Here is a 21,423-nt window from a genome sequence, read left to right as displayed (position 1 = left end):
TCGGATGTGGCAGGGCTTGCAAAACCATTACAGATTACAAAGTGAAGCACAGCCGAGAGCTGCCCAGTGACACAAGACTACCAAATGAGCTAAACTACTTCTATGCTCGCTTCGAGGCAAATAATGATGACCCAACAGTGGTAGGCCTGATCACCGACAACGACAAGACAGCCTACAGGGAGGAAGTCAGAGACCTGGCCATGTGGTGCCAGGACAACAACCTCTCCCTCAATGTGATAAAGACAAAGGAGATGATTGTGGAACACAGGAAAAGGAGGACCGAACACGCCCCCATTCTCATCGACGGGGCAGGTTGAGAGCTTCAGGTTCCTTGGTGTCCACATCACCAACAAACTAACATGGTCCAAGCACATCAACACAACCGTGAAGAGGGAACAACAAAACCTATTCCCCCTCAGGAAACTAAAAGGATTTGGCATGGGTCCTCAGATCCTCAAAAGGGTCTACAGCTGCACCATCGAGAGCATCCTGACTGGTTACATCACTGCCTGGTGTGGCACCTGCTCGGCTTCCGACCGCAAGGCACTACAGAGGGTAGTGGGTCCAGCCCAGAACATCACTGGGGCCAAGCTTCCTGCCATCCAGGACCTCTATACCAGGCGGTGTCAGAGGAAGGCCCTAAAAATTGTCAAAGACTCCAGCCACCCTAGTCATAGACTGTTCTCTCTGCTACGTCACGCCAAACGGTATTGAAGCACCAAGTCTAGGTCCAAGAGGCTTCTAAACAGCTTCTACCCCCAAGCCATAAGACTCTTGAACCTCTAATCAAATGGCTACCCAGACTATTTGCATTGTCCCCCCTCACCCCCCACCCATTCTTCTACGCTGATCCTACTCTCTGTTATTATCTATGCACAGTCACTTTAATAACTGTACATAATACCTCAATTACCCCAACTAACTGGTGCCCCCACACATTGACCCCGGGATGGGGGGAAGTTTTAGCGGGTGGAATATTGGAGGACAATTAGAGGTTTATTTAGTCGCAACTACAGTATTCTTAACAGTGCAAATATCATGGTACAGCTATACGGACACTCAATTATCATGGTACTCCTTAATGCTAAGTTTACAAACATATATTATGGTAAGTACTGTATAATCAAAAATTGTATCTCATTATGGTAAGTGGTGAAATAAGTATAGCAAGTTATAATTGTAATGGCTTAGCAGATAATTAGAAAGGACGATCAGTCTTTTCATTGCTAAAAGAGAAGAATATAATATCTATCGTTTACAGAAAACTCATTCTACACCTTTAGACAAAATTGTATGGTAAAAGAACTAGGAGGGCAAAATATATTTCTCCCACGGGCAAAGAAACTCAAAAGGAGTAACAATAGTAATTAACAATAATTTTGATCCAAATGTGCAAACTGTTCATACAGATCCGCAAGGAAAGTGGATCCTTTTAAATATGCTATTGGACCATAAACAGATTTGGCTTATTAATCTATATTGTCCAAATAATTATATTTAAAAATATATATAATAATATATATAATAATTTATCAATCTTACAGGCAATACATGACTCAATTATTATGGTAGGTTTTGAGTACCTCAATGGACAGTAGAGGAAATCACACTACAAACTATCACCCTCATGCACTTAAGCAAATTACGAATATTATGGCTATATTAGAACTAGTGGATATACAACATGGAGGCTTAAAAGTCCTGACCTAGTGAGATATACATTAGCAGTCAAAGGTTTGGACACACCAACTCATTCAAGGGTTTTTCGTCATAGTGCTTGATGGTGTTTGCGACTGCACTTGAAGAAACTTTAAAAATTCTTGAAATGTTCCGCATTGACTGACCTTCATGTCTTAAAGTAATGATGGACTGTTGTTTCTCTTTGCTTATTTGAGCTGTTCTTGCCATAATATGGACTTGGTCTTTTACCAAATAGGGCTATCTTCTGTATACCACCCCTATCTTGTCACAACACAACGGATTGGCTCAAATGCATTAAGGAAATAAATTTGACAAATTAACTTTAAACAAAGCACACCTGTTAATTGAAATGCATGCCAGGTCATGAAGCTGGTTAAGACAATGCCAAGAGTATGCAAAGCTGTCATCAAGGCAAAGGGTGGCTACTTTGAAGAATCTCAAATATAAAATATATTTTGATTTGTTTAACACTTTTCTGGTTTACTATATGATTCCATATGTGTTATTTCATAGCTTTGATGTCTTCACTATTATTCTACAATGTAGAAAATAGTCAAATAAAGAAAAACCTTTAAATGAGTAGGTGTGTCCAAACTTTTGACTGGTACTGTACATGGCAGAGGTTCAATCATGCTAGTCGTCTTGAATACTTTCTTATGTCATTTTCGCTGGCACCGAAAGTTAAAAGAATGTTGATATGGGACAGAATGCAGTCAGACCATCAAATAATTGGTATACACATTACTCTTACAGAATTTCCACAAGTGTGAGGATATTGGAAATGTAATTAAAGCCTAATGGATGACAAATTGTTTTTAACCAAGACAGAATAATTTATAACTGACTTTGTCCTACATAACATAGGTACATCAGATCCCCTTTTTGTATGTGACACTTTTAAATGTGCCTTTAGAGGCCATGCAATTCAATACTCATCTTTAAAGTAAGAACAATATAGGTCAAAGGAGATCTTCTTAAAAAATGAAAAAGAGGAAATAACAGTACAGATACAAAGCAATAAAAGCTGTAACATAGAGGCAAAGAATAAGTTATAGGAAAAACAAAAAGAAATGAAGGAACTTATTCAAGACAAATCACACGTAATATAATTACGCAATAAGGCCCGAGGGGGTGTGGTATATGGCCAATGTACCACGGCTAAGGGCTGTTCTTATGCACGAGGCAGAGTGCCTGGACACAGTCCTTAGCCATTGTATATTGGCCATATATCACAAACCCCTAAGGTGCCTTATTGCTATTATAAACTGGTTACCAACATAATTAGAGCAGTACAAATAAACGTTTTGTCATACCCGTGGTATACAGTGTGATATACCATGGCTGTCAGCCAATCAACATTTAGGGCTCGATGTCACGACCGTTGTATGAATAATTGGACCAAGGCGCAGCGTGAGTAGAGTTCCACATTTTAATGATAGTTGAACTTCCAAAACAACAAAGATATAATGATCGTGAAATACACAGCACACATAGGCACTCATACAAAACAATATCCCCCATAGCAGGTGGGAAAAAGGACACACTAAGTATGATCCCCAATTAGAGGTAGCGATTATCAGCTACCTCCAATTGGGAACCATACACACACACCAACATAGAAATATAATACCTAGAAACCACCCTAGTCACGCCCTGACCTATTACACCATAGAGAACCCTGAGGGCTCTCTATGGTCAGGGCGTGACACTTGAACCACCCAGTTCATAATATAAAAATAAAGCGAACTGGATGGAATATGGGGAAAATGCACCAAATAATTGTTTAGTCTTCAACATATAAATGCTACCAAAAATAATTTACAGAAACGTGTTACAAATGACAGAGTGATCCATGATTCACCAAACTATATTTTGAAAGAGGAAGCAAAGTACTTTCAGCATACGTTTTCATTTCAGTCTCCTCCATTTCCACTAACTGAAGTTAATTGTAAGGATTTTTTTCTATTAATAGTGTCAAATTAACAGCTATACAGAAAGACTCATGTGAAGGCCTAATTACAGAGGAACATCGAGATGCAATTAAAGCCTTCAAGTTTGGGAAAACTCCGGGGCTGGATGGCATACCAGTTGAGGTATATCCAGTATTTTTCGATGAACTCAAAGGTCCATTATTAACATGTTTTAACCACTCCTATAAAAATGGTAGACTATCAAATACTCAACAAGAAGGTCTGATTTCACTATTACTGAAACAGGACCCAGATGGTAGATATAAAGATCCAGTCCACCTAAATAAAAAATGGACCTCTTACACTTCAGTGAGTATTATCGGATATTATTCATCCTAATCAAACAGGTTCTTTACATGAATGATACATTGGAGATAACATAAGATAAGTACTGGAAACAATAAAACACTATGAAAAATCTGGGAAACCAAGCCTGGTATTCATAATTGACTTTGAAAAGGCATTTGATAAAGTACGACTGGAATTTAAATATAAATGCCTGGACTGTTTTAATTTTGGAGAATTTCTTATACAATGGGTTATGTATAGTAACCCCAGGTGTAAAGTAGTAAATAATGACTACTTCTCAGAAAGTATAACATTTTCGGCCTCTCGGGTGGCGCAGTGGTTAAGGGCACTGTACTGCAGCGCCAGCTGTGCCATCAGAGTCCCTGGGTTCGCGCCCAGGCTCTGTCGTAACCGGCCGCGACCGGGAGAAAACAATGTTAAAAACGGTATAATCTTTGGAAATTATATCATGGAGTTATGGAGTTAACAACAATATATGGAAATGTCTGCTCTATCCAAAATCACAACCAACTGATTGAAGAATTACCTCAAAAATGGAGGAGGCAAGTGGAAAAGGGAGAAGGTAAGGAACCTGTCTATCGGCCCTGTATTAAATACAAAAATTGGCTAAAGAAAAATGTAATGAATCAAAAAGTATGACAGTTTAATTTAAGGACAAAAGAATTGACAGCTGCACTATACAGGTTGCAAAATAGTTGGAAGGAGATTTTCAATGTACCCATTCCATAGCAAATGGTTTATGAACTGAGACACAAAATGACACAGGATTCAAACACTTACATTTTTCAATTTAAATTATTATACAAAGTTTTTGCAACCAATAGAATGTTATATATACATTATGGGAGATACAACCATCCCAGCTCTGCAGATTTTTCTGCGAAGAGACAGATCACTTGTTTTGTTACTGCCCATATGTAGCTTGTTTTTGGTTGCAGGTTCAGGAATGGCTGAAAAAAAATGCAGCATTTACTTGGAGCTAACTCTGCAAATAGCAATGCTCTGTGATTTACTAAGTCATATTCAATCGATCAATGATATAATAATAATCTTAGCAAAGGTGTGGTATCTTTAATTTACAATCTGTATAAACTAAGAAAATAGAAAGGTTCAGAAACATTACAGCACAGTGGAAAAATATATGGCAGTTAGAAATCGAAGCGGGATGGTCTTTAGAGATAGATGGAAGGGGTTGAGGGTAGCTGGAAATTAAAACAAATAAAAGATAACTAACGTAAAATATACTGTCTGTGAAATGTATGTAGTGTGTATAAGCTGGAAGTGGAAGCCTAAGTATTGTTGTGCTCTAGTTTACTCCAATTAGAGGAGAGGTGGTAGGGTTAGGGGAAAATAATATAGAAGGAAAATAAAAAAATAAGAATATACAGTACCAGTCAAAAGTTTGGACACATCTACTCATTCAAGGGTTTTCTTTGTCCTACTCATTCAAGGGTTTTCCTTCTTTCATACTATTTTCTAAATTGTACAATAATAGTGAAGACATAAAAATATTTAAATAACACATATGGAATCATGTCGTAACCAAAGAAGTGTTAAACAAATCAAAATATATTTTATATTTGATATTCTTTAAAGTAGCCACCCTTTGCCTTGATGACAGCTTTGCACACTCTTGGAATTCTCTCAACCAGCTTCACAAGGTAGTCGCCTGGAATGCATTTCAATTAACAGGTGCACCTTGTTAAAAATTGATTTGTGGAATTTCTTTCCTTCTTGATGCATTTGAGCCAATCATTTGTGCTGTGACAAGATAGGGGTGGTACAAAGAAGATAGCCTTATTTGGTAAAAGACCAAGTCCATATTATGGCAAGAACAGCTCAAATAAGCAAATAGAAACGACAGTCCATCCATACTTTAAGACATGAAGGTCAGTTAATGCGTAAAATGTCAAGAACTTTGAACGTTTTTTAAGTGCAGTCGCAAAAAACATCAAGCGCTATGATGAAACTGGCTCTCATGAGGACCGCCACAGGAATGGAAGACCCAGAGTTAAATCTAACAGACATATCTCAACATCAACTGTTCAGAGGAGACTGCATGAATCAGGCTTTCATGGTGAAATTGCTGCAAAGAAACCACTACTGAAGGAAACCAATAAGAAGAAGATACTTTCCTGGACAAGGAAACACGAGCAATTGAGATTAGACTGGTGGAAATCTGTCCTTTGGTCTGATGAGCACATTTGATATTTTTGGTTCCAACCGCCGTGTCTTTGTGAGACGCAGAGTAGGTGAACGGATGATCTCCGCATGTGTGGTTCCCAACGAGAAGCATGGAGGAGGAGGTGTGATGGTGTGGGGGTGCTTTGCTAGTGACACTGTCTGTGATTTATTTAGAATTCAAGGCACACTTGCACCTGCATGGCTACCACAGCATTCTGTAGCGATACACCATCCCATCTGGTTTGCGTTTCGTGGGACTATCATTTGTTTTTCAACAGGAAAATGACCCAACACACCTCCAGGCTGTGTAAGGGCAATTTGAAAAGGAAGGAGAGTGATAGAGTGCGGCATCAGATGACCTGGCCTCCACAATCACCCGACCACAATCACCAGACCAATTGAGATGTTTTGGGATGAGTTGGACTGCAGAGGGAAGGAAAAGCAGCCAACAAGTGCTCAGCATATGTGGGAACTTCTTCAAAACTGCTGGACAAGCATTCCAGGTTGAGAGAATGCCAAGAGTGTGCAAAACTGTCATCAAGGAAAAGGGTTGCTACTTTGAAGAATCTCAAAAATAAAATACATTTTGATTTGTTTAACACTTTTTTGGTTACTAAATGATTCCATGTGTTATTTCATAGTTTTAATGTCATCACTATTATTCTATAATGTAGAAAATAAAGAAAAAACCCTTGAATTAGTAGGTATGTCCAAACTATTGACTGATACTGTATATATTTGAAGGTACCACGTTCATCTTTTCAAACAATAGTACGCAAGTATAAACACCATGGGACCACGCAGCCGTCATACCGCTCAGGAAGGAGATGGGTTCTGTCTCGTAGAGATGTACGTACTTTGGAGCAAATCAGTGCCAATTGATCCCAGAACAACAGCAAAGGACCTTGTGAAGATGCTGGAGGAAACAGGTACATAAGTATCTATATCCACAGTAAAACAATTCCTATATCAACGTAACCTGAAAGGCCGCTCAGCAAGGAAGAAGCCACTTCTCCAAAACAGTCATAATAAAGCCAGACTATGGTTTGCAACTGCACATGGGGTCAAAGATCATGGAGAAATGTCCTCTAGTCTGATGAAACAAGAATAGAACTGTTTGGCCATTATGACCATTGTTATGTTTGGAGAAAAAAGGGGGTTGGCTGGCAAGCCAAAGAATACCATCCCAACCGTGAAGCACGGGGGTGGCAGCATCATGTTGTGGGGGTGCTTTGCTGCAGGAGGGTCTGGTGCACTTCACAAAATAGATGGCATCATGAAGAGGAAAATGTGGATATATTGTAGTAACATCAGTCAGGAAGTTATAGCTTGGTTGCAAATGGGTCTTCCAAATGGACAATGACCCCAAGCATACTTCCAAAGTTGCCATTCCAAAAATTGCCATTCCAAAATGGCTTAAGAACAGCAAAGTCAAGGTATTGGAGTGGCCATCACAAAGCCCTGACCTCAATCCTATAGAAAATTTGTGGGCAGAACTGAAAATGCGCGTGCGAGCAAGGAGGCCTACAAACCGGAATTGTGAAAAACTGAGTTTAAATGTATTTGGCTAAGGTGTATGTAAACTTCAGACTTCAACTGTATATATATATTTAAAATAATATATTTACAATAAATATATATATTTACAATATATATACACAAATAAAGTAAGAGTGCAGGCTAGTGGATAGGCCAGGTCATTTTGTTGGAGGACATTATGAAAAGATTCTCTATTTCCAGTCCCTAGAGGGGAAAGGACAGAGAGATAATAGCAAAATAATATTTAGTGCTGTCAAATTTGAGTATAATGAAGCATGAATCTTTGTGATATTTTCTGTCCTCAGATATGGAAAGCTGTGAAAGCTCCCAAGAGACTAAGGGTATATCCTATATGCCATGGGTTATATGTGTAGGCCTACCTACGCAGTGGTGTAACGGTTTTCTTGATGCGAAGGAGAGTCGGACCAAAATGCGGCGTGTAGATTGCGATCCATGTTTATTAAACAAACGTAAAACACGAATCAAAATACAAACACTACAAAATAATAAACGTAATGAAAACCGAAACAGCCTAAACTGGTGCAAACTAACACTAAGGACAATCACCCACGACAAACTCAAAGAATATGGCTGCCTAAATATGGTTCCCAATCAGAGACAACGATAAACACCTGCCTCTGATTGAGAACCACTTCAGACAGCCATAGACTTAACTAGAACACCCCACTAGCTACAATCCCCATACATACACACCACATACAAAAACCCATGCCACACCCTGGCCTGACCAAATAAATAAAGATAAACACAAAATACTTTGACCAGGGTGTGACAGAACCCCCCCCCTAAGGTGCGGACTCCCGAACGCACCTCAAAACAATAGGGAGGGTCCGGGTGGGCGTCTGTCCATGGTGGCGGCTCCGGCGCGGGACGTGGACCCCACTCAATCAATGTCTTAGCCCCTTCTCCTCGCGTCCCTGGATAGTCCACCCTCGCCGCCGACCATGGCCTAGTAGTCCTCACCCAGAACCCCACTGGACTGAGGAGCAGATTGGGACTGAGGGGCAGCTCGGGACTGAGGCAGCTCGGGACTGAGGGGAAGCTCAGGAGTGAGAGGAAGCTCAGGAGTGAGAGGAAGCTCAGGAGTGAGAGGAAGCTCAGGCAGGTTGATGAATCTACCAGATCCTGGCTGACTGGCAGATCCTGGTCGACTGGCAGATCTGGAAGATCCTGGTCGACTGGCAGATCTGGAAGATCCTGGTCGACTGGCAGATCTGGAAGAGTCTGGTCGACTGGCAGATCTGGAAGAGTCTGGTCGACTGGCAGATCTGGAAGAGTCTGGTCGACTGGCAGATCTGGAAGAGTCTGGTCGACTGGCAGATCTGGTCGACTGGCAGATCTGGAAGAGTCTGGTCGACTGGCAGATCTGGAAGAGTCTGGTCGACTGGCAGATCTGGAAGAGTCTGGTCGACTGGCAGATCTGGAAGAGTCTGGTCGACTGGCAGCTCTGGCTGCTCCATGCTGACTGGCTGCTCCATGCTGACTGGCTGCTCTGGCTGCTCCATGCTGACTGGCAGCTCTGGCTGCTCCATGCTGACTGGATGCTCCATGCTGACTGGCAGCTCTGGCTGCTCCATGCTGACTGGCTGCTCCATGCTGACTGGCAGCTCTGGCTGCTCCATGCTGACTGGCTGCTCTGGCTGCTCCATGCTGACTGGCTGCTCCATGCTGACTGGCTGCTCCATGCTGACTGGCGGCCCTGGCTGCTCCATGCTGACTGGCGGCCCTGGCTGCTCCATGCTGACTGGCGGCCCTGGCTGCTCCATGCTAACTGGCGGCTCTGGCGGCTCCTTGCAGACTGGCAGCTCTGGCGGCTCCTTGCAGACTGGCAGCTCTGGCGGCTCCTTGCAGACTGGCAGCTCTGGCGGCTCCTTGCAGACTGGCAGCTTTGGCGGCATCCTGCAGACAGGCAGCTCTGGCGGCTCCTTGCAGACTGGCAGCTCCTTGCAGACTGGCAGCTCCTTGCAGACTGGCAGCTCTATGCTAACTGGCAGCTCTATGCAGACTGGCAGCTCTATGCTAACTGGCAGCTCTATGCTAACTGGCAGCTCTATGCTAACTGGCAGCTCTATGCTAACTGGCAGCTCTATGCTAACTGGCAGTTCTGAACAGGCGGGAGACTCCGGCAGCGCTGTAGAGAAGGAAGGCTCTAACAGCGCTAAACAGGCGGGAGACTCCGACAGCGCTGGAGAGGAGGAGGGCTCCGACAGCGCTGGACAGGCGAGGCGCACTGTAGGCCTGATGCGTGGTGCTGGCACTGGTGGTACTGGGCCGAGGACACGCACAGGAAGCCTGGTGCGGGGAGCTGCTACCGGAGGGCTGGGGTGTGGAGGTGGCACAGGATGGGTTAGACCGTGAAGGCGTACTGGAGATCTTGAGAGCGGTGCTGGCACAGGACGTGCAAGGCTAGGGAGGTGCACAGGAGGCCTGGTACGTGAGACTGGCACCATCTTCACCAGCCGACTAACACGCACCTCAGGACGAGTATGGAGCGCTGACCCAGGTGCCATCAAATCCCCGACACGCTCCGTCGGGCGAATTCCATGTTTAAAACACCAACACAGCAACTCCCTCATTTCTCTCTCCTCCAATTTCCCCATTAACTCCTTCACAGTCTCTGTTTCGCTCACCTCCAATTTCCCCATTAACTCCTTCACAGTCTCTGTTTCGCTCACCTCCAACACCGGCTCTGGTCTCCTCCTTGGCTCCTCACGATAAACAGGGAGAGTTGGCTCAGGTCTGGCTCCTGACTCTGCCACACTCTCCCTGAGCCCCCCCCCAAGAAATTTTTGGGGCTGACTATGGGGCCTCCGTCCGCGCCGCCTTGCTTGCTTCGCAAACTCCATTCTCCTATATCCTTCCGCGCACTGCTCCATCGAATCCCAGGCGGGCTCCGGCACTCTCCCTGGGTCGACCGCCCACCTGTCTATCTCCTCCCAAGAAGTATAGTCCATACTGTACTCCACTTTGGGCTGTTCTTGCCTGTTGACACGCTGCTTGGTCCGTTGGTGGTGGGTGATTCTGTAACGGTTTTCTTGATGCGAAGGAGAGTCGGACCAAAATGCGGCGTGTAGATTGCGATCCATGTTTATTAAACAAACGTAAAACACGAATCAAAATACAAACACTACAAAATAATAAACGTAATGAAAACCGAAACAGCCTAAACTGGTGCAAACTAACACTAAGGACAATCACCCACGACAAACTCAAAGAATATGGCTGCCTAAATATGGTTCCCAATCAGAGACAACGATAAACACCTGCCTCTGATTGAGAACCACTTCAGACAGCCATAGACTTAACTAGAACACCCCACTAGCTACAATCCCCATACATACACACCACATACAAAAACCCATGCCACACCCTGGCCTGACCAAATAAATAAAGATAAACACAAAATACTTTGACCAGGGTGTGACAAGTGGTTTAAAGTACTTAAGTAAAAATACTTAAAACTACTTACGTCATTTTTGTGTGGTATCTGTACTTTACTATTTACATTTTTTACAACTTTTACTTCACTAAAGAAAATAATGTACTTCTTACATACTTTTGGGTGTCAGGGAAAATGTATTTGTTACATTTTGAATGCTTAGTAGGACAGGAAAATGGTCCAGTTCACACACTTATCAGGAGAACAACTGGTCATCCCTTACTGCCTCTGATCTGGTGGACTCACTAAACACAAATGTTTCATTTGTAAATTATGTCTGAGTGTTTGAGTGTCCTCCTGGCTATCGATAAAGAAATAAAAAATAGAAAATTGTGTCATCTGGTTTGCTTAATATAAGTAATTTGAAATTGTTTATACAGTACTTTTACTTTTGATACTTAAGTATATTTAAAACCAAATACTTTTAGACTTTAGTATTTTACTGGGTGACTTTCACTTTTACTCAAGAAATGTTCTATTAAGGTACACTACATTGCCAAAAGTATGTGGACACCTGCTCGTTGTGGGCATTAATATGGAGTTGGTCCACCCTTTGCTGCTATAACAGTCCTTGTTTTGGTGATGTTTTTCGTCCTCACTGTTGCTCCTACGGCACTAATCAGGCTAGCATATTTGGAGCTGTGCCAAAGCAAGGCATTTGATTGGTTTGACGTCTTGTGAGGCATCACTGGTTTACACCAGGATTCCGAACCCTCTTTACCTTATTTCTGCCACGGAACTTCCTGGTTCACGCCGAGACTAATGACATTAAAAATGATTACGGTATTAATAAGAAATAATGTTGGCTTAAAATAAGGCAAATATAAAATTGTACAGTGGCCAGGACCAAAGTCTCATTAACCAGGAGATCCTAAAATTGCAAGTTTCATAATGCTATGTTGTGTAACTGGATAAGATAGTAGATTAGATAGATAATATAGATTGATATCTGGATTAAATATATATTTTTTTTATACCAAAGGAAACAAAAACAGCAATTCTAAATTCCCAATCTGGCCCTCATACCATTATGACCAGCTTCCAATTGGCTCATTCATCCCCCCACCACTGCACCACTATTCCCCAGATCGTTGCTGTAAAATAGAATGTGTTCTCAATCTGCATACCTGGTAAAATAATCTTCAACATAATAATTCTCTCCAAATATACAGTAAATAATCCACAATCATTAGACACAAAAAGAGCAACCAAGGCCTAACAAAAGTACAAATGTACATCCCTCAAACAATCACATTCCTTAAGCAATCAATGCAAATTCCAATGATGGGATTCCAAACACAAAGAAATACAAAAATACTCATAACAACACTTAGACAAAAACAGCAAAGTCATACCTGCTATCATGCTCCATAGTTTTGATGCATCCCTGGGCATTTTTTAGGGTAACTACACCTCACTGTGTCCCATCAAGATGATTTTAGTGCTTTGCTGTGACAGCTACCATAAATGTTTCTCCCATCAGGTCTATTTCCATTTCGTTGTGGGCAGATAGACAAGCAACCCAATTTTAACTAACAAACAGGAAAAGTTCCATTCTTTCAAATGCAGACAGCACACAATGCTACGCAACAAAGACTGGAAATTCAGATACCGGTAAGCAACATACAAGAAGTAGAGCTTTTCAGATTCTATAGCACTAAATGTGAACACAAACGCCATTCGTCCATAAAAAATGTGTACCTCCAAAAATTCTGAATTATGGATGAAAACCATAGTTATCTTACCTCAGCAAAAAATAGTCCACATTTATTCCAAGACTTGTGCACAATTTAACAGAAACCAAGAAACTGTTGGAAGAAGATCTAGTAGCTAATTGAACTATGTGAAAATCCTCGATTTTTTGCATAGCCCCAGGTTAGGTCCCTCATTGCGCTCCTGTTGTGGATGGACACATTTTGACTATGGTAAAAGTAATGTGAAATGAGTAGAAAATACAGAGTTTTGCCAGATAGCCACTTAGGACGCTGTTGATGCCTCTAGCATAAAAAAAATGTTAGCTAATGTTACAAATGGGAAAAAAATGTGCTCACGTAACAGAAAATAAAAATAATTACAAACAGTACATAGAGGACCTTTGTGATACTGAATGCAAGTTCGACACACAAGAGTACAAACGCACAGACAGACGGACGGACAGACAGATGGACAGACAGTGTTGTGGAACATGGCGTCTGGGCCCGGCAGTCTCACCTTGGTCTCCCTCTCCTCCAACAGGGTCTCCAGCCTCTTCTGGGCAGCGCGGCCCTCGTGGTCATCGCTCACTATCAGAATGATGTGGTTCCAGCGGAACTCTCTCATCATGTCGAACCACACCTGGGCTTGGTGGGAGTAGGGGGGCACGGTACGCAAGAAAGACAGGTGGATGCTCTGGAGGAGAGATACACAGTAGAGGAAACAGTGTCTCTCAACCCCTCCTGTCTCAGCCTCCAGTATTTATGCTGCAGTAGTTTATTTGTCGGGGAGCTAGGGTCAGTCAGTTATGTCTGGAGTATTTCTCCTGTCTTATCCGGTGTTCTGTGTGAATTTAAGTATGCTCCCTCTAATTCTCTCTCTCCCTCCCTCCCTCCCCTCCCGGAGGAAGTGAGCCCTGGGACCAGGCCTCAGGACTACCTGGCCTGATGACACTTTGCTGTCCCCAGTCCACCTGGTCGTGCTGCTGCTCCAGTTTAAACTGTTCTGCCTGGGGCTATAAAACCCTGACCTGTTCACCGGATGTGTTACCTTGTCCCAGACCTGCTGTTTTCGACTCTCTCTCTCTCTCTCTTTCTACCGCACCTGCTCTCACGAATTCTGAATGCTCGGCTATCAAAAGCCAACTGACATTTACTCCTGAGGTGCTGACCTGTTTCACCCTCTACAACCACTGTGATTATTATTATTTGACCCTGCTGGTCATCTATGAACGTTTGAACATCTTGGCCTGTTGGCACTGTTATAATCTTCACCCGGCACAGCCGGAAGAGGACTGGCCACCCTTCAGAGCATGGTTCCTCTCTAGGTTTCTTCCTAGGTAACCTTTCTAGGGAGTTTTTCCTAGCCACTGTGCTTTTTCATCTGCATTGCTTGCTGTTTGCGGTTTTAGGCTGGGTTTCTGTATTGCACTTTGTGACATTGGCTAATGTAAAAAGGGCTTTATAAATACATTTGATTGATTGATTGATTGATTGATTGATTGAACAGGTTAGGCAACACAGAGCCCCACGTGTGGATTTTGTGTTGGTTGAAAAAACTATTTACCATGTTGAGGACCTGTGCTGTCACTTAATTCTAAAAGCAGCAGCTTCAAGCATTGCTTCAAAGCATTAATAGACCTTTGATGTTTTGCTCTAATGTATTTCTCGTGGGAAATTATGTCAGAGTAGGCTTGAGAAAATCCACATATTCGAAAGTGCATACAAAAACAACATCACAGGAGAAAAATGACAGTTACAGAAAAATGACAGAATGACAGAATAACTATAACAGACAGATTCGAGTGGAGCTGGGATTTCAATATTTGACTAATAAAATTATCCCATGTAGCACATAGAGACCCCGCCCTGCTGAGTGAAGTGGTGAAGTACTAGGATATCTGTCTGTTAACCACACTACCACAAGTCTGATTGTAGGTATAAATAAAACAACATATCAAAGATCACATTGTGTGTGTGTATCTGTGTGTCTATGGGCTTTGTCCGTGTGTGTGTGTGCGTGTCTCACCTTGTCCGAATAGATGGACATGCGGGTGGTGAGCCCAACCACAGGGATACGGTAGAACCCTGCGGTGTAGGACACGGGTGTGGGGGTCAGATGGTCATTCGATTGAGGCGGGTGGCTCACCAGAATGGCATACACCTGTGTACAGAATAGGGATCATAAGATACAAACAGATACAGGATATGTACTTGACGTGTGCCCAGGGATAATGAACAATACAGGAGAATCATATCTTTCTACATCAGCATACACACACACACACACACATGACCATGTACATCAGAACACACGACGTAAAGGCAGCTTTTGAAGCTGATTTTTGGAGCTGATTTACTGCAATTCTACATCTGTTCAGGTAAACATCATCAGTAGGCTAATTAATGTCAGTGACCCAGTGAAATATTTGCACATTTTAAGTAAGTAACTGAGAAGAGTGTAGATAAAGTAGGCCTACGAGGACATTTTATTATCACAAAGTAAGCTGGCCCATATAAATTGCATAATGCATGAACCAAAGTGCATCACAAAACTTGTCTCTTGAATATGGAATAAATAGGCCTATAGAGAAATCTCTTGTTGATGCTCTTTGAGCGTGTGTGTGTATATTAGAGAGAGAGAAAGATAATTTGTTTTGAGAAAACGAGAGAGACAGCATGCGCATCTGTGTATGTCTGTCATGTGTGCGCCCGCACGCGCGTCACCACTGGCATTATAATCTGTGCTGTCACTTTGGCTAGTGGGCTATAATCTTCCTCTACATCACTGTATAATGCTGCCCTACCCGACTACCCGTGCTTTACTCACAGCAACAAAGCAGCTGCCAACCCGTGTGCCTGCTGACGCCATGTTGGCCTAATTTTCATTTGGAAGACATGACATGGCCTCTCCACAGAGTTTCAAAGCAATGCCATTAGCTCAGGTTATCTAGCACCACTTTTATTCAACCTTGCTCCGATGTTGTCCCGTCATTCAAGATAAAAGGTCTGGGGTTTATCCTCCATTGAATAAGGCACTACGTTAAAATCACAGCCCTTGAGTTTGTTTTGGTTAATCCACTGGTGTGCACTCCCATCAAAAACACCACTTCGATACAGTTATGACTGGAATGGACTTTTCGTAGCAGGTTATGAGAGCATTTTAGCTAACCCTAACCTCAACCTTATTCTCCTAACCTGCTACATTAATTATCCTAACCTACTGCGTAAGTTCTCCTAAACTGCTATGAAAAAGTAACTTATAGAAGTGGCGTGTTTTTAGGGAATCTATCAAAAATCTGTTATCTGGCCAGCTAGACTATTGAACATGGCAGCTGAAGCCTAATGTTTATTCATTCAAAAATTGAATAAAGGAGAGGCTGTTTAATATCTATCACGGTCACCCTAATGGATTGTATACGTTCCAAATGCCAAGGCTACTCTAGGCTTAGCCTACTGCAAAAATAGGCTTGCAATTAGGCTGAGTAGGCTATGTCTTGTTGAATAAATGCAGGTTAATCAAGAATTGGAGCACGTCAATGTTATTTCAATTCATAAGCAGCCTAATGCATACAGTTGCTGTCATATTGACAAAGTAAATTATTTAAAGGCTATAGGCTAATGTGAAACGATGGTAAATGGGAATGGGAATTAAAAAAGGAATGATTGTCATTCAAGTTACTCAAAATCTAGAAACCCAATCCCAATAATATCTAAGTGTGCACTCGTTCAGAACATCCCACAAATATAAAATAATTGGATTGGTGGAGGCACAGTCACATATTTTCCACCATATTTCTCACTGAGGTGCTTTTTCTGATTGGTATGATCCAAAGTTAATCTTTGGTTCATTAAACCTATTCTATTGAATTTGTTTGAAATCAAATAATGAATGTGGCAGATCAACGTGATTTTTGCACTTAATGAAAGCTTCTAAAATGCTTTCAACACCACATGCGCATTCACATTGCATAGTGGTGTTTGTTCTTTTGGGATACCCGTGAGAGTGAATGTCATTCCAGGTAATGTGTGTTTTTTATTTTCATTAAAGAAATGTATGCTTACTGTATATTTTCACTACCAGCACGGAATCGTAAAAGATATCTACATAAAAAGATTGGGGCGGCAGGTTAGAGCGTTGAGCCAGTATTCGAAAATGTTGCTAGATCGAATCCCCAAGCTGACAAGGTAAAAATCTGAACCAAGGCAGTTAACCCACCGTTCCTAGGCCATCATTGTAAATAAGAATTTGTTCTTAACTGACTTGCCTAGTTAAATGAAGGTAAAATAAAATAACTGTGGTACTAACAAGTCTGGAAAGGTTTCCATTGATGAGATGGTCACCATTTAATTACAATATTGTAAACAGTTTATTTGAAAGTGTTTGGAGCCATTATTTCATGTTATGGAACCAACTTAATACAGTATCTTGATAAAAATGAAATTGATTTAATTGCTTGTAACCCAATTGAAGAAATTTGGATAGGTAATTTCAAAGTGAAAAATCTACTTGGTATCTAATGGGTTGTAACTCACACAAAAAGAAAAGTCCCTTTTCAGGACCCTGTCTTTCAAAGATAATTTGTAAAAATCCAAATAACTTCACAGATCTTCATTGTAAAGGGTTTAAACACTGTTTCCCATGCTTGTTCAATGAACCATAAACAATTAATGAACATGCACCTGTGGAACGGTGTTAAGACACTAAAAGCTTACAGATGCTAGGCAATTAAGGTCTCAGTTATGAAAACTTAGGACACTAAAGAAGCCTTTCTACTGACTCTGAAAAACACCAAAAGAAAGATGCCCAGGGTCCCTGCTCATCTGCGTAAATGTGCCTTAGGCATGCTGCAAGGAGGCATGAGGACTGCAGATGTGGCCAGGGCAATAAATTGCAATGTCCGTACTGTAAGATGCCTAAAACAGCGCTACAAGGAGACATGATGGACAGCTGATCATCCTCGCAGTGGCAGATCACGTGTAACAACACCTGCACAGGATCGGTACATCAGAACATCACACCCGCGGGACAGGTACAGGATGGCAACAACAACTGCCCGAGTTACACCAGGAATGCACAATCCCTACATCCGTGCTCAGACTGTCCGCAATAGGCTGGACTGAGGGCTTGTAGGCCTGTTGTAAGGCAGGTCCTCACCAGACATCACCGGCAACAACGTCGCCTATTGGCACAAATCCACCGTCACTGGACCATTGTTGTCAATTGTTGTCATTGCAGGCAATCTCAATGCTGTGCGTTACAGGGAAGACATCCTCCTCCCTTATGTGGTACCCTTCCTACAGGCTCATCCTGACATGACCCTCCAGCATGACAATGCCAACAGCCACACTGCTCGTTCTGTGCATGATTTCCTGCAAGACAGGAATGTCAGTGTTCTGCGAAGAGCTCAGATCTCAATCACATTGAGCACGTCTGGGACCTGTTGGATCGGAGGGTGAGGGCTAGGGCCATTTCCCCCAGAAATGTCCGGGAACTTGCAGGTGCCTTGGTGGAAGAGTGGGGTAACATCTCACAGCAAGAACTGGCAACTATGGTGCAGTCCATGAAGAGGAGATGCACTGCATTACTTAATGCAGCTGGTGGCCACACCAGATACTGACTGTTACTTTTGATTTTGACCCCCCTTTGTTCAGGGACACATTATTCCATTTATGTTAGTTACATGTCTGTGGAACTTGTTCAGTTTATGTCTCAGTTGTTGAATCTTGTCATGTTCATACAAATATTTACACATGTTAAGTTTGCTGAAAATAAACGCAGTTGACAGTGAGAGGACGTTTATTTTTTTGCTGAGTTTATATTAGTTTGTATTTATGTTATTTATTTGGTTTAACCAAAGGTGAAAGGTAAGTTGAGTGTTGAAAGAAATAGGTTGCAACTTGAAATATGGGTTTGGCATTGAATCATATGTTTGGTTTAAAAAATGTATTTCTTTTCAGTTGAGAAAACCTCTCATCTAAAGAGTTTTTTTTACACTGTAACAGTAATTTCCTTTCAAATCAGTAAAGGGAAGTGAACAAGTGCACACTTTGGGAGGAAGGAGAGATAATTGGGACATTTCTCCCAGTCTCCCCAGGGAATAAACTGCAACAATTGAAACGTTTATGATTTTTTTTAGCAACCTCTAGCAACTTTACTCTTTAACAACAATGTGTTTATGCTCCTCTTTTAAACACACAGGCTCAGCCAGACAAACATCCTACTTACTGTAAAGCAAAATAAACATGGCCCAAGTCTCACTCTCTCTCTCTTTATCAATGTAATTTTAACAAACCACTCAAGCAGCCATCCTCGCAACCAGATGTTGACTTTGCACACTGGCTTGTGTCTCCCCATAGGGGGTTTCATGAATGAGTAGTAAACATGGGTATCAAAACACTGTGAGAGCTATACTTCCATCATACATAGGCTGAAATTATATTGCTTACCTGGTTCGAGATGAGGTCCTCGCAGACGGAGAGAGCCATCTGAATTGCATTGGGTTTATGAGTGACAGAGATGGCGTTCATCTTGAACTTATCTTTCCCATACAGAGTGTTTGCCTGGGTGACGGCGTCCTTGAACACCTGTTCATACCTCTTCTGGCTCAGGACCGCTCCGATATTGACAATCTTGGGTTCACATCCACCACCCGCACAGGAGCAGGAGATGAAAAACGTAAGCAGAAATACACGCATTTTGACATCGACACAGCTGCCAGACCGAGTCTCCTGTTGAGTGGATGTGCGTCGTAGCCAGCCCAGCTAACCGATCCGCATGGATCACGCGTCCTCTCGACCCTGTGCTAACAGCAATACCAGTGGAATGCAATTACATTAGTCCGCCCTGTCGAGGTATGTGCATCATGAGTTTTTTCTCCAGCTGATCTCTAAACCTGCATTACACTCCCATAAAAAAGACAATAACACATTTGCTTTGTGGTGGGTAAATCCTGTTGATTTTCATTGACGCAACAAAAAAAATACATATATTATTGGCCTACAAACAGTTTTGGGAGAGCTTGTGTTTCTTTGTCTTTGAGAGATGCATGTCTCCTTGTCACGACTTCCGTCCGAGGTTCTGCTTTGCTGAGGATCCAATGACCTGATGCTCAGCGCGAGCGTCTGTCCTTGGTCCTGAAATCGTGCCCGCGCAGCGAGGCGCGTACCCACCACTCATTCCGCTTGACATCGCTTTCGCGTTCTACTTGAACGCTCTGGCTACATTTGAATTAATGCAACTAAACATCTACAACTGTCAGGGGATGTTTTATATGGATTTGGAGGACGGGTTGACTAATATAGTAATACAAAAAAAAATATTGTCAATGTTTCAAACTTTATGCGGCTTTCAGCCTAAAAAGCCTGTATAGGCTACAGTAACGTTTTAGTAGGATATACTGTTGTATGATAATGTAGGACTACAAATAATTTAAAAATGACAAAAAAAACAATACAAAATGTATCAGATGATGGTTAGCCTATTCCTGCTCCTACATAGTTCTAAAGGCTACATTGTGGGCCTACAGATTGTGTAGCTCATATGGACCATTTTCATGTCCAGCACCAAAAGATATCCTCTCAATCAATAGGGTTAATTCGTTGAGGGATAATGATAATTACACAGATATCATACTGATATAATTGTTTTGTTATTAAATTCATTCATTATAGCAGGCTAAAAACGTTTATTGTGTGTAGTATAATAAAACACGCTGTGGGGCTATTTGGTCTACCTAAACAAAGAATCAATAGAATCCCTATTACAGATGGCTGGAGAGCTCCAGAAGGGTAGAACCAGATATGGCTCTGTGTAGAACCATAAGCACTGAGAAATTCAAGAGAACCTGGTTACCAAGGAAACAAGCATCTCTGGCTATGGTGCACAGTTTCCCCCAATGCCAGCCTAAGTTGCAATTATAGCAATGCTTTGGGTATGGGGCTTTGGGGAAAAAAAATCTGTCATGAAGAAGGCGTGTAATAATTTTAATAGGCAACAAAAAGCTTATTATGGCAGTGGCCTTACCAGTGTAGTGTAAGAATCAGGAGAACACACAAGGTCATGCATGCAGATGTATTCACACAGAAAACTCGTAACACTGATATTGCATTTACATTACATCACTACCAGAGGTCCCATGCCCTGCCTTCCCAGTGCTAGATAAATCCAGGAGACACTTATGGCAACAGTTATTATTGAACACCACACTCCATTTTAAAGGGGAGATTGGAAGACATTTCCCCCCAGAATTGAGCGAGCATTAATTTTGAGCATTAATGCATTTGCAGCATGGAACCTATCCTACATGTAATGTGATCTTTGATATTGTTTTATTCATATAGGTTACAGTTGTAAACACACAGGCAGAAACACAGGCACACTGGATTCACACCACGCACATCTTGACCTAGCCTCCTTCCGGGGCAGGCAAAACATTCCGCTTTTGTTTCCACCTGATTATCCGCTTAGACAAATGATTTTCTGGGACTGGTGAGCCAAAGGCCAGACGAGCCCATGGATGGGACAGGGATCATTAGATAGCACAACAGCATCTATAGACACACTGGG

The 21,423-nt window shown here is 42.2% G+C and overlaps 1 protein-coding gene across 2 annotated transcripts in view; it reads right to left on the bottom strand.

The window, feature by feature from the left end:
* Positions 1-19,967, bottom strand: part of LOC139411248 (glutamate receptor, ionotropic, N-methyl D-aspartate 1b) — a 56,312-nt gene extending 36,345 nt beyond the window's left edge. For both annotated transcript variants that reach the window (XM_071157286.1, XM_071157287.1), the window contains exons 1-3: positions 19,305-19,967; positions 14,884-15,018; positions 13,375-13,551 (exon numbers count right to left, since the gene is read on the bottom strand). In XM_071157286.1, the coding sequence (XP_071013387.1) occupies positions 13,375-13,551; positions 14,884-15,018; positions 19,305-19,553 (561 nt within the window). In that variant the 5' untranslated portion in view covers positions 19,554-19,967. The remainder of the gene's footprint in view (positions 1-13,374; positions 13,552-14,883; positions 15,019-19,304) is intronic.
* Positions 19,968-21,423: the final 1,456 nt, after the last annotated feature.

Source organism: Oncorhynchus clarkii, chromosome 6, assembly GCF_045791955.1.
Source record: "Oncorhynchus clarkii lewisi isolate Uvic-CL-2024 chromosome 6, UVic_Ocla_1.0, whole genome shotgun sequence".
Taxonomy (NCBI): Eukaryota; Metazoa; Chordata; class Actinopteri; order Salmoniformes; family Salmonidae; genus Oncorhynchus; species Oncorhynchus clarkii.
The sequence above is the reverse complement of the archived record's forward strand: the minus strand, read 5'-3'. Positions and strand labels throughout refer to the sequence as shown.